We start from the raw sequence: 14897 nt of genomic DNA, 5'->3' as shown, positions 1-14897 counted from the left end.
CAGTGGTTTACATTACTTCGCCATGTTTTATCTTACGTCTAATTTAAGCTTATCAGTCATTTCGTGTTTTGTAGCTTTCTGAAAAGCAACGAATAAGCAATCAAAGTTTGGCACGCACACTTCAGATGGATGCATGCATGCCTGGTGGACACTTTCAATGAGTTTATTAGCAGATGCAGCTGAAGTGCATTCCTGCAGTACTAACTATTTAATGAACACATTGTTTGTTCTGTTGCTCCATTTGTAGAAACCAAACATTTATCAAGCTGCCAAATTTGTGTTTGTGTGTTGTGTGCAAACAAAACATACAGGAAACACAGGTGTTTCCTGTATGTTGCGTTTGCCGGTTTTATAGAGACTGTTTTCTGTCTCAAAGGCAGGGGGAAGGGGGCCTGTTTCTCATTTTACAAGCACTGCTGTGATTTTGGGTCATGTTACTAACCACTCTACATGTGCTCCTTCGCTCCTTCAATTTACATAACCTCTCCTCTCCTCCTTCCCCACCTTTTTCCTCTCCTCTTTTCTCTGTCAGTATGCGTATGCAGTATGAGTGAGAGTGAGAGTCAATGATTATTGAGAATTAATGATTTCCTGATCTATATGGTTTTTAAAAAGTTTGATCTAATTTGCTATATGGTCATTTATCTTTACATTATCCTGACTAAACTTCTGCACTGTATCTGCAGTTAGGTCTTATTTCTGTCCTTTTCAGCAATGTGACTGAGGTTGAGGTGTGAAATGCACCGTCTGTGGAAGTGTGTGTCTGTGAAAGTGTATGTGTTGGTTTCCAGTGTAATGGTCTGGGGTTGTCACAGTTTGATCACCAAATATGTTAGTCTGCTCATATTTTTTGGTCTCACACTGTATAACATTTCTTAATGAACAAAAACAGTGTTTGATACACTGACTAGTCAATATGCCATTTTCTAATAATTATAATCATTTCTAATAATCTCTTTATAAAAAGTTGCAATTAAAGATTAATGGAACAGTTCAAATGTGTAGTCATGCAAGTCTGTGACATATCGTCCACGGGAAGTGCTGGCGCGCGCGCGTGTGTGTGTGTGCGTGTTTGCATGTGTGCGTGCACATATGTGCGCGTATATGCTCGTACCTGAGGGTGTGTGTACAGTATACATGCATGTATGCATGTATATTCTTCTGCCTCAGGGTGTGTGTGTGTGTATGTGTGTACTTGCATGTGTGTGCCTGAGCACGTATGTATGTGTGCATGCATGCATGCCTGTGCCTGAACGGGTATGTATGTGTGTGCACATGCATGCATGCTTGTGTGTCTGGGAGTGTGTGTTTGCAAGCATTCATGTACCTGTGCAGGTATGCATGTGTGTGCATGCATGCATGTTCCTGAATGGGTATGTATGTGTGTGCGTGCATGTGCACATGCATGCATGCTTGTGCCTCCGGGAGTGTGTGTGTGCAATCATGCGTGTGCGTGGATGGGTATGTATGTGTGTACGTGCGTGTGCACATGCATGCATGTGCCTGAACAGGGATGTATGTGTGTGGGTGCATGTGTGTGCCTGAGAGGGTATGTATGTGTGTGTGTGTGCGTGCGTGTGCACATGCATGCATGCTTGTGCCTCAGGGAGAGTGTGTGTGAATGCATGCATGTGCCTGAACAGGTATGTATGTGTGGGTGCGTGTGTGTGCCTGAGAGGGTATGTATGTGTGTGCGTGCGTGTGCAAATGCATGCATGCTTATGCCTCAGGGAGTCTGTGTGTGTGCTTGCATGTGTGTGGCTGAGCAGGTATGTATGTGTGTGCATGCATGTGTGTGTCTGAGCAGGTATTTATGAGTATCTGTGCGTGTGTGGTGTCCATGCGTACGTTTCGGCTGTGGAACTGCAGCTTGCATGCCTGAGATGGCTGATTCAGTGCAGAGAGGTCGGTTATGAAACTGAAGTCATGACAAATGATTTTAAGGGATGTGGAATAGAGATTAATTTCTGTACTGAGCTCGCTGGAACCCAGGTTTTTCATTACTTCTGAGTATTAAGCTATTCTTATAGATTTGAAACGCTTGATGGAATAACTGTCTCACAACTCATCATTTTCAAAGAGTATATTATGTGTTTCCCCATCACTGGGAAGGTATATTGGGTTACTGGGTCAGACCAACTTCTCTGATTTCGCAGTCTGTAGGGGGGACTGGTTCTGGATTTAGTCAGTGGTTTCGGATTAGTTGTAATCAGTTTTGGATTAGTCTGTTGAGAGGAAGTGAAAGGACATGTGATTGATATAGTCTGGCAGTTAAAATCCCAGCAGAAATAAGCTCTTCTCTTTCTGGTTCTGGGCTGCACAGAGAGCTAACACACTGTTGTATGGCGTGGATTGAAGTTTGGCTGACAGCCCATTTCTGACAGTTCCATCTCAGCTTTAACTGTGACCTTACAGAGGGGTGTGTGTGTGAGGAGTAGGGGTTCAGAAAGGGGCACGTAAAGAATTGTGTGGATATGGGAAGGGGGAGAGATACAGGGAGAGATGGAGGGGAAAGGAATGGATGGAGAGAGAGAATGAGAGAGAGAGAGAGAGAAAGAAGGAAAGAAGAAGATGGTGCAAATGACCACCAGTGTCAGGCCTTTGCGCTTAAAACCCATGTGCAGAGCACCGGAATGCACCTCGGATTGTGTTGCCATGGAAACTGGGTGATGGGGAGGCCACTGTGCAAACGGCTAGAGGAACGTTCTATGGCGATGAGGATTACAGCTGCTAGTGATAGTGACTTATATACACACAGCACGCGCACACACACGCCCGACTGAGCCAAACACTCACACAACACACGTTCAAAGCCCCCTGACCTAACACTCGCTGGACAATCTCAATCAAAACCCACGCAAACATTCACGTTCTCTGAAGTAGAGCCCATCTGCCCAGACATTTACAACGCTATATCATGCACCACATACTGATCCAAACTTTCACGTGAACAATCCAGAGTTCATGCAAAACACATTCTCAAACAATATAAGATACTCCCACGAACACACAGAGCACATTTGTAACTTACTGTGCTTTCAATGATATGTGATGAGTTGACCCACACATGTATAGCTGGAGAACAAATCCCTAATAAATTTGCCACATCAGTGATTTGGAGTAGACACCTGCAGTACACAGTGAAATAAACAGTGTATTACTGTGGAAAAGTGGGTGGAGCCACATCTGGGCCGAACTGCATGATGTGCTTGCGTAAGTAGCTATCAGAAAACCTAAAGATAAAGTTTTTTTTAAACATATAGAATATAACCAGCTAGCAATATGTGTAATTTCCAGGTCATATTGCATTGATTAGTTTGCTATCTAGCTAATGTTTAACATTATTTAGGTACCACACGCCAGAATTTTGAAGTTGACGTGAAATTACATGGCTAATTTACCATATTTGTACTTTGTACGTTTAGATCAGCTGTTATCCGCTTTGATGTATAGGCTGACTGGGCAAATTGTGCTGTTGGTGGAGCAGTGAAGAAGGGGTCTACAGTATTTCTGTTGTGGGTGGGGCAGTGGAGAAGGGTGCTACAGTATTTCCTGTTGTTGATGGGGCAGTGGAGAAGGGTGCTACAGTTCCTGTAGGTGGTGGGGCAGTGGAGAAGGGTGCTGCAGTATTTCCTGTTGTGGTTGGGGCAGTGGAGAAGGATGCTACTGTATTTCCTGTTGTGGGTGGGGCAGTGGATAAGGGTGCTGCATTATTTCCTGTTGTGGGTGGGGCAGTGGAGAAGGCTCCGACATTATTTACTGTTGTGGGTGGGGAAGTGGAGAAGGGTGCTACAGTAGTTCCTGTTGTGTGATATAACAGGTGTACACTGATTCAGTGCTGCTGTTATAAAGGGAAAATGTGTTGCATGTCTCTTTCTGTCTCTGTATGTGTGTATTTGTATTTGCGTGTGTGTTTGTGTTTGTGTGTGTGAGTGTGTGTTTGTGTGTGTGAGTGTGTGTGCGCGTGAGTGTGTGTGTGTTTGTGTTTGTGTGTGAGAGTATGAGTGGGTGTGTGTGTGAGAGAGAGTGTGAGTGTGTGTGTGTGTGTGTGTGTGTGTGTGTGTGTGTGTGTGTGTGTGTGTGTGTGTGTGTGTGCAGAATCAGAGCAGCTGGCAGTAGGTCAGTGAGTCACCTTGCCACAGTGTGGGTGCAAGTTCAAGAGATGACCAGGTCTGAATGAGCTGATCTGTTGGATTGAGCAGGTCTGCTGGAATGAGCTGATCTGTGGCAGAAAGCTGGGTTGTCCTCAGTAGGAGCTCTTCCGACAGTGACTGGAAACTTGCCTGTATGTAATCTGAGCTATTTCGGTGCTGAATGAAGTCTGCTTCCTGACAGATATTCCTCTGAGGGCGTTGATGTGCAAATATCTCTTTCTGAAAAAATTGAAATGTATCCATGGATTATTTTATTCAGGAACTTACTTTTGTGATTACATGCATTTTATGTTTATATTTTTTGTGTGTGATTGTGTTATTGACTGTTAGCAACAGGTTTTCTTCTGCTGCTCTATAAATTGAGTTCATTCAAGGCTGTTACACCCACGTACTGCTGCATTTACAGATGGGTGTCACACATTGGCCCATTTTTCTTCTGGTTCTGATGTTTTCTGATATTTGATTGGCCAGCACTCTTATTTTGTCCCTGGCCTATACTTTGTGGGTGTATTTGATTTACCTCACCCAGGCCTCACCCCGTCACATGACTGACAACACTAGGGAGGGTAGAGCACGCAACTCAAATGGAAGAATAGTTTGAACCGTGAGCTCACATTAACAAGAAAGTACAGTATGACAGATTGAATGTAGAAAGATAATTTAACATGTAAACTAGCTATGTTCTCAACGTTGAGACAGCACACTATTCTACTTCTGTAGTGCTATTTAATACGTTTTTTGGCATGTCCATGCCTCACTTTTGTTTCTTTGCCGTTATGTTTGTTGTTTGATCAAAACGGGGTGCCTGGCTCACCCCATAAGGCAACTCATTTTTTCCCACAGCACACAGGAACTGGCGCCGTGGGCTATGCATGGCAAATTGTGGTCGCTCACTCACTCACTCACGGACGACCTTTCGGGGACGTTTTGTGGGACGCATGCGCAGGTGGTGCTTCGTTTAGTAGGATGAATGCGCAGGTGGTATGGCATGCGTTTTGCCTACTTTAGCTAACCTAGTTAGTGCGTATGGATCGCCTACTTTAGTTAACCTAGTTAGCGCGTATGGATGCCATGCTGCACGCATGAGTAGGAGCTAAGGACACACAGCTACAACCACCAATACAGATGTGTGGACACAGGGAGGACAACAAATAACCTTACAGGGGTGAGGACGTGCCATAGCTAGCTAGCTATATAGTACGGAGGGCAATACGGAGCTTTAGAATGTCGCCAGCAGTGTATGCGTGTGAGCTCGACCACACATTTCTCATAGAAAAGGTAGTTTGTGGCCTTTTTTTAGTTCATTACAGTGGTGGTAGAAGTGACAAGAGGTAAGTGGTATTGTGCCGTTAGTCTTTATTGATCGCCGTACAAGGTTAATGTTAAGTCGCCATACAAGGTTGTATGGCCATACAATGTATGCTCCTTCACTTCCTATGTACGTTCAATGTACGTTCAATGTACATTATCACAATCTTATGCACATATTCATCAGCACTCCTGCACTTTATATGTTTATATTTAAATATTTAATACTCCAATTCTCACTGTCCATATCCCCCATCTGTACAGGCTGGTACTGCTGCTAATATTTAATATTATGTTTAATATTATGTATATTTTAGATATTTCTTGATATTTTTGCTCTGCTTCTACGTAGTTGCTGCCTGCCATGTCATAAGAATTTCTTTGCTCAGAATGACCTTGTGTTATACTGTGCACTTGACAAATAAAAACTTTGACTTTGAAGGTTAATGTTAAGTAGCTAGCACAATCTGACACCACTAACCCATAAAATGTACTGTGAATGGTACTTGCTCAGTCGAACAGTAAATGTGAAAAACATTTGATTATAGTCAGCGCCACCGGAATTTTACTGTCACACCCTCAATAAACGGCAAATGTCCCAGTAGAACATTGAATTAAATCTTTTAAAGTTATATATTTTCTGAAACGTTATCGATTCCGCTTGGCCACAGTGAGTGAAACTAGGCGATCTGAGCGTACAGTTTCTGTGTAAATTACATTACGTTACATTACATTACATTACAGGCAGACGTACAACAAAGTGTATAACCACAACCAGGAACAAGTGTGTCGAAAACCCTAGAGAGAACAACCGCATAGTTTAACTTGGACCCTGTAGGTTAATCTGATTAACACTAACACAAACAAAACCAGCAACAACACAGTCTATGCAAAAAATACAAGCAGTAGTTAAGACACAAGTGCATTAACTAAGTCAACTAAGAATCAGCTACCTAGTTACAACCCTAAGCTTACAAGCTTACGTCAAAAGGATTCAGCCTTGTTGTTTGCTACCTAAACTTCACAGCACAGTCATTGCCCTTATCATGATTGTAGCAGGAAGTGTCTATTTTCAAAATCCATTTAAACCATTCACTAATGACCTGGGACTTTGAAGTTATAAGGCGGGATGTATCAACTCTCCAGTGAAAATATTGACCTGGCTATCAGTCATAATTCTGAGGATCCAACTGCCATATATTATGAGCGCGTAAAATCAACCAACAAATATAGTTTGCCAAGTTGCGCCGTGGCTCTGGATGGTTTTGTGCTTGTTAGCCAAGTAAACTGCTAATTTAGCACAGTGGTAGTGTAAATGTCTAATTTAGTAGTATTTACATTTAGAGAGTGATAGTGTAAATTTACTCTACAAGCAGTGCACTATGAGCTGCCCTGTGTGTGAAAGATGTTCTACAAATAAATAAAGTTTCAGTTTTGAGTTTGTGTAAATGTCTAATATCAGTAATATTCCCATGTAGAAAGTGATTGCGTAAATGTCTAATTCAGTAATATTAATGTTAAGAGAGTGGTAGTGCAAATGTCTAATTCTGTAATATTTATGTTGAGAGAGTGGTAGTGCAAATGTCTAATTCAGAAATATTTATGTTAAGGGTACCCTGCCTGTTAAGACTTGTTTGGCCTAATATGGTGTAAATGCCCTCAACTTGTAAAAACCACACAAAAGATTTCAGTTCATCAAATATTTTTTAAAAACCAAGCCTTTAATATAAATTCAGTTGTTTTGTCCAGCAGTTGTGGTTATTAATAGTGAAAAATATCAATACAATGCCACAGAATTTGAGTGTGGTGTGATGCAAGGGATATCTGTGAATAGGATGGATTCAATAGCTAAACATCTAATATATGATGTATCAGCACATTTTATCATTAGGGACTATGCATTTAAAGGAGGTATTATCACTGACTTAAGCGCATACGACGTGGATCAATAATAATATTACATCATTTAAATTAATGGGGATGATGTGCACGTTTCACCAAAAACAATAGTTTGATCCATATGGTCAAGTGACTTTTAACGGCTGCTGCTAGAAAGCAGAACTCTTTACAACAGAATACTTTTCCATCTCTCTTGACATAAGCGAGCAGTTACTGCACAGGCACCATCTCTTATGCCCTACTCTTGTTTTCTCTGGCCTCCGATCTTCATCGTTTTGATTTATTTGATGAGGGTTGTCCTCGGTGCTTTCCTGCTGAGTAATGTCCGACTCTGGCTTGAATCCATAGACTGCGAGACCTGTGCAACCATTTGACATCACAACCCAGAGTGCATTGTGACGGTAATAACAATGGCGACCTATGAGTCAAATGATTTTTTTTATTTTTAAAATAAATCTTTCATGTGGTTTTTATGACATGTTTAATTGAAAGCATTTACACCGTATTAAGGCCTACAAGTCTTAACAGGCGGGGTTCCCTTTAAGAGAGTGGTAATGTAAATGTTTCATTCAGTAATATTTATGTTAAGAGAGTGGTAGTGTGAATGTCTCATTCAGGAATATTTATGTTAAGAGATTGATTGTGTATATTTCGAATTGGTAGTATTCTGTAATACTTGAAGAGCGAGAGAGGCTGTTTAGACACTACTGTGTATAATTCAGTAATGTTTACACTCAGAGAGACAGGCACTGTAAAGGTTAGTGTCCCCCATTCTCCTCAGTAATTGTCAGATGCACAGTCGCCCCCTGGAGGATAAGTGGAAGTCTGCTGTGGAGATGAGCGGTTGCCTGCTCATCCTCTCGTCCGCTCACCTGCTGTTATGTGGCCCCCGGTGGTGACACCTGATCTGTTTCCTGGCAACTGTGACATACGGTCAGCAAGCATAGGGGTGGCCACACACAATTGACAGGTCACAGTGATATTGGGACTGAGTGGGTCTCTTTTTTAAATAACTTTTATGTCTGAAACTCCTATTGAAATAAAAATCTCTTCTAGACACCTGGTGAAAATAGCTGCTGCACATTTGGTAAATACATGGTTTTAGGTAATAAAAATAAAAAAGAAACAATGCAACAGCACAGCAATACATACAGTACCAATGTGCATAAAATGACTATTTAATCTCATAAGAACATTGTCTCTTAATATTTAAAGCAATATTTGCTTTGTGCAATTAATCTCAATTAAAAACATTTTCAATGTAAAAAATAAAATAAAACAAAGTTACACTCATACACAAAGCATACCCTGTACAAAAACAGTTCCTAAAAATTTCTGCATACCAAATTTTTGATATGAAAATGATGGTAATTACAATTTAACAATAATCCAACTTTGGACCTTTATTGTCTGGTTGAGCAAAGTTCTGTGTGTTTCCACAAGGTTGGTTATGAAGTTAATGTTTTAAGGAGTGAGAGTTTGTGGTCATTGTAGTTATTTTTGTTGGAAGCGTTGAATCCTGATTCTGTATAAGTATGGGTTCTGCGGATAACGTACCTGCCATCCCAGTCATCTGCCCTCCCAGGTTTTATTAGAACCAGTGCCTGTGCTCCAGCTACTCTCAGGAGATCTGGCATGGTTACAGGTGCCTCCAACCCCCTTGTCTAAATTTACCATACAATTGTCATCTCTCTGCCTGTGTGTGCTTGGGTGCGTGCATGCGTGCGTGTGTGTTTGTGTGTGTGTGTGTGTGTGTGTGTGTGTGTCTGCCCTGTCTTGTCTGCCTTCCTGTGTGCGTCTGTCTAAAACCAACCTTTACACAGCAAAGTGTCCTTTTCAGGAAGCCTATTCAGAGTAGCAGCTATTATGTCATGAAAATATAAGAGAGAGAGAGAGTGGCCAGTAATTTCTTACTGAGATAAATAAATAAATGGAGATCTTCCTGTGGCTTCCTGACTTTGCCATTGTAGTTGCAGAATTACCCATGCCTGAGACAGTTGTCACCGTGTAAGTGAGATATTAATTTTGCTTGAAGAAAGTAGCTTAAATGAGTTCCAAGGTTCACATTGTCTCTCATCTCTTGTGCTCTGCTTCCTGCAGCTACGTCTTTGACACCCTGTGTCTTTCCATCTGCACCTCCTCTCTGGTGAGAGGGGCCGGGAGCATGTGCCACATGCATTCACACCGTCTTTTTTTAGTGTTGAGTGTTATTTCTTATTAAAGCATTTTTCTTCTGTTGAGAGTGCTAGTTCTACTGTTTTGGCCCATGCGCTCTTAAAATACTTTTTCAGCCCTGCTCTGCCAATACCTTTCTCCCTTTCTTTTGCTTCCCTCAATCTCTCAGCATTGTGTATCTTTTTCATCCTCTGCACGTGTGCTTTTTTTGAACCAGCTGTGCCTTCTCCTTATGCATGTTCTTCTCTTGTTTTAAATGAATTTTTTGATGACATTTGTTTCCTCCCCTCCATCAAGCCACACTCTGCGCCTGTTCATTCAATTGTGCCTGTGTACAGTATATTAGCCAATCGGGTGGGGGACAGAGACATTAGAGGTGAGACGCATGTGTGGCAGGTTGTCAGGGGAAAAGGAGCAGGTGAATTGTGATTAGAGACAGACGGCAGGCGTGTGGGCGTGGTTGAGCAGGAGACAGATGCCTGGACAAAGACAGACAGTTAAGTGGTATATACACTACACGGCCAAAAGTATGTGGACACCTGACATCCAATGGCTCATCCAAAATTATGGGAATTAATATGTAGGTCCCAATTTTGCTGCTATAACAACCTTCACTCTTCTGGGAAGGCTTTATACTAGATGATGGAGCATTGCTGTACAACTTTGCTTCCATTTAGCCAGGAGAGCATTAGATTAAAGAGATGGGGCGATTAGGCCAGGCTCACAGTTGGCTTGCCAATTGATCCCAAAAGTGTTGGATGGGGTAGAGGTCAGGGCACTGTGCAGGCCAGTCAAGTGCATCTGCACCGTTCTCATCAAAATCATTTCTATATAGACCTTGCTGTGTGCCCGGGGGCATTGCTTTGCTGAAACAGGAAAAGGCCTTCCTGAAACTGTTTGTGAAGCACAGAATCGTCTAGAATGTGATTGTATTCTGTAGCATTAAGATGTCTCTTCACTGCCGCTAAGGGGCCTACTCCAAACCATGAAAAACAGCTGCAGACCAAGGTGATGTCCAGATACACTATATGACCAGAAGTATGTTTGCTGGAAGTGAAAGTGCACCCTGGGTGGTGTGGACTTGAATGCAGTGTGTCTGTGACTGTGCAGGGAGCCTGTGTGAGCTGCAGCGTTTGTGTGGCTCGTGCTGGGATTCAGCTCGGTTCAGGTGAGAGGAGACAGCCTGGTGTGAGCTGGCTTAGCTCAGGTCAGCGTGAGCGGTTGCCAGAGAGACTTTCTGTGCGTCACCTGTGGCACCAGCACTAAACTGGGGTCAACCTCATGGGCTCTTTCACACCAGAAACACGCCTATGTTGCAGTAAATGTGTTAACGAGCAGTTTGGCTTATCCAGGCTCGCCGTTCTGCCTGCCGCCTCCAGTGGAGGGTGATCAGAACCGCAGGGTCTTCTGTTTTTTGTGCTTAAGTTCAACCACCTGAAAAACCAGGGGTGCTGAGCTTAATTTGTGATTAACTGCTTTGATGGATCAATTAAATGCTACGACACAGCGGTTTTCATGGACCAGGATTTGGGACCCCTGCTCTAAACAGTATCACGCACTATATAAAGCTGGTCTTGAACACCCTGAAAATGTCCTTTAATGTGTTTATGTGGCTCTGTATTTCAGACGGAGAGACTACTTACATGGATCTTTTATTCTCTAAAAGCGGTCTGGGAATGATAGAGTTGTTTCCAGGGAAGAGTAATACTGCGCTTGGAATGTGGAATCTGCTCTTTGACAGGCGGTCACGAGGCAGTAATGATGTCCGATAACTTGATTATTAAAGTGAGGAATTCCCGCTCTGCACATTTTCAGTCTCTGACGGACTATCTGTGTGTATATGTACATGTCTGTGTTTATCTGTGTTTATCTGTGAATGTGTTTTCCTGTGTGTCTCTCTGTTTATCTGTGAATGTCTGTGTTTATCTGAGCATGTTTGTGTTTATCTGTGTGTCTGTGTTTGTCTGTCTGTCTCTGTGTTTATCTGTGTCTTTGTGGTTATCTGTGCATGTTTGTGTTTATCTGTGCATGTCTGTGTTTATCTGTGTTTCTGCATTTATCTGTGTGTGCCTGTGTTTATTTGTGTGTGTCTGTTTCTGTCTGTGCATGCATATATCTGTGTGTGTGTGTGTGTGTGTGTGTGCATGTGTCTGTGTTTGTCTGTGTCTGTGTTTATGTGTGTGTGTTTGTGTCCTTGTGTTTATTTGTGTGTGTCTGCATTTTCTGTGTTTGTCTATCTGTGTGGGTCCCTGGGTTTATCTGTGTGTCTGGGTTTTTCTGTGCGCGTGTGTCTGTCTGTGTTTGTTTTTGTCTGTGTTTATCAGTGTGTTAGCCTATATATATATATATGTATATAGAGAGAGAGAGTGTCTGTCTGTTTGTTGTATTTTAGTGGCCCCAAAGAGTAGGGAGTGTATAGTGCATGCAGAATGTATGAGGTTTCTGCACTCCTCTGTCTCTGATACATGTGCAGCTAAATGGAAAAATGGTAAATATTTTATATGAAATGGTGTGTGTGTGTGTGCATGCCTACCAGCATCTGTATGTAGATGTGAACATGCGCATGTTCGTGTGTGTTTGTGAATATGCACTTGTATGTTCACACACAACTCATGCAGCATTCACAGTCATCGGCTCCTCTAAGACTAAGGGCTCTATCTTACACCCGGCGCAAGGCAGCGCCAAGTGCAATGCAAGTGTCTTTGCTAGTTTCAGACCGACACAGTTGTCATTTTCCCGTCCAGTGCCTACGTTATTTAAATAGCAATTGTACTTGCGCCCATCTGAGCGCCCATGGGTGTGTTGGTCTTAAAATGAGGTGTGCTCAGGCGCATTGTTGCCGTACTGCTATCTTGAGGCGGCGGAAAGCGATTGCGTGATTGACCAACAAAAACCTGGTCTTAAGTCAATGCCGCAGTATTTTACTGTCATTTCAAGGGCGCATTATTAAGATGGTAATATGCACCTACATAGGTGGGTGCACAACGCGCGATATTTTAACAAAATACATGTCATAATGGTTAGTCATAATATTTATCAGAAGCTAATTGCAGTAATGGAAAACCCTCCATTATAATAGCAATCCGCCAAGGTGCAAGCGCACTTGGATTTTAAAGGGAATGGGAGATGACACTCTGATTGGTTTATTTCATGTTACGCCCAAAACACACCTATGATTAATTAATAGACTAAGTACAACCCCTTTGAACCATGCGCCTTACTTTGTGCTCAGATTATCCGCCATTAAACTAGCAAAAGTGGATTTGGACATGCCCTGAATGCACTTGCGCCATGCGCTTTAGACCGTGCACTTAGATCGTTAAAATATAACCCTAAGAGTTCTTTCAGTCTCCACTTACAGCAGTGCTCTGCTCAGTCTGAGCGGGGCCAGTTATACATATTTTCTTATGGTGGATTCATATAATCACATTTATATGGACATTTTATTTCTTCATTTGTCATATACTGATGTGAATTTTGTGTGTTTATTTGTAATAAGTGTGGTTATTTGATTCCCTTTCAAACCAGATAAATCTTTTTATTTTTTACAGATGGTCAGATGCTTCAGATATGCTGCAGGGGGAATACTTAATTATACAGCTCCCATTCATAATATGAATTTTTTTCCAGGAAGTATTTTTTATGGCCTAATTATATTAGCAGTGTTGTTACCTCAGTTTGAATACCCTGTATGTCCTTTGACACATGTATTCTGGATTACCTGTGATGACCTGTTCTGGTGTTTTCTCTCCCTCTCTCTGTTCTTCTCATAGGAAATCAAGAAAGAGGTCAAGAAGGAGGGCACCCAGACAGGCGGATCCAAGACTGAGCTCTCCAATGGCAGCGCCAGCCCTGGGTCTGAGTCCGGCCTGCGACCTGCTAAGAAAGGTTCTACACACTCTGTGCTGCTCCAACAAGAAACCATAATACTGTACCAGGGCTGACATCAATTCCATTTTCAATCAATTTATGAAATCAAAATGGCAATGACTCCTAACCTCTATCTCTCCAATATGAGACTCTATTACAGTAGCGTATACCTCTCCATTAAGAGTCCCTAATACTGCATTCCCCCCATTACTTGGCTGTAAATACTATACCCTGCACCCCTTCACTGAGAGAGCCTCCAATATGCGCACCATCACTAGTTTTATAGCAAGGGTACATCTTAGAAGCCTGTAATATTGTTGCTGTAATCAATAAAAACACATGCACACATACACACGCGCACACAAAAACAGAGGATTATGTGAAATCTATTTAATTTCTGAATCCAGTAGGTCTAAGGATGAGGTTCAACTATCTTAAAAAAATAAAACAGACACAGTCACAAAAGAAATGAATGAAAGAAAACAGCAAACCACCGCTTATTCTCTCAAATTAGGCCCATACAAAAACCAAGATCAAAGTCCCTGTGCAGACCAAGCACCACACCAAGCCCCGATACAAGGTTCAGATTCCTCAGATGGCTATAATGTCCGCCGCAACAGATGTTACCTGCTGATGTTAAGCCCCCCAAAAACTACTTTCTTCTTCCTTACTCTGATAAAGAAAGATTAAGAAAAGTCTGCATTTTTAAATGGTTCTGTGAGGGAGGGTGCATGGTTTAGAGAGAGAGGGGCAACCTAGCTGCACTGATTTGGTGAGGCATGAAGTGTGGGAGCGTGGTTGCAGACAGGGACTGTCTTATTTGAAAACGGACAAATTTGCATAGTAAAGTTACCTTGTTGTTAGAAGCAGGGCTAAGTACTATGATATTATTGTTAAAAGATTCCTGGCTTTAAAGGACCACACCAGTGTTACTACATGTCATTGTCCTTTGTCAACATCGGCCACATAGTTTATATAAACCTTGAACATTTTTCCAAAATTGGTTTATTTTTGAGATATCATGTTTGTTTACGTTTTGTCCAGACAGATGTCATTCACTGCCATTTATGTTGAAACGGTGTGGAAAAACACTCTACAAGACTTGAAAGTTGCTAGGCACGCCATGTATTTTATCTAAAATTACTGTATTACTCTAATACAAGCCATTCAAATTCGCGCATAATAGAGCGTCTCATTTAGGCAAACACCGGCCTCAATAACAAGCACCCTCTGTTTCTAGTTTCCGCGCAAGGAACACGTTTCCTTGGCCGCATCCCATTGGCCAAAACGTCTCTGGCTGGCTCTGATTGGACTTTGTAACCAGGAAGCGGTAAAGACACAAGTCTGAGGTGTAACTTTCAGCCAGTCGTTGACCTCGATGCTTGTGCTTGTTATTGAGGCCAGCGTACGTCTAAATGAGACGCTCTTGAACTTGATATTATGTGCGAATTTGAATGGCTTGTATTAGAGTAATACAATCATTTTAGATAA

General features: G+C 42.1%; 1 protein-coding gene across 5 annotated transcripts in view; it reads left to right on the top strand.

Annotated features, from left to right (window-relative positions):
• The window catches only part of sh3kbp1 (SH3-domain kinase binding protein 1), a 124745-nt gene that overhangs the window by 53063 nt on the left and 56785 nt on the right, over positions 1 to 14897 (top strand). For 4 of the 5 annotated variants that reach the window (XM_035412887.1, XM_035412888.1, XM_035412886.1 and 1 more), the window contains exon 3: positions 13310 to 13424. In XM_035412887.1, coding sequence (XP_035268778.1) covers positions 13310 to 13424 — 115 coding nt within the window. Of the gene's footprint in view, positions 1 to 11171; positions 11322 to 13309; positions 13425 to 14897 lie in introns of those variants that run through there. The other variant, XM_035412890.1, reaches the window with a different exon arrangement.

Source organism: Anguilla anguilla, chromosome 4, assembly GCF_013347855.1.
Source record: "Anguilla anguilla isolate fAngAng1 chromosome 4, fAngAng1.pri, whole genome shotgun sequence".
NCBI classification, from domain to species: Eukaryota; Metazoa; Chordata; class Actinopteri; order Anguilliformes; family Anguillidae; genus Anguilla; species Anguilla anguilla.
Note: the sequence above shows the minus strand (reverse complement) of the source record. Positions and strands in the feature narration are given on the sequence as shown.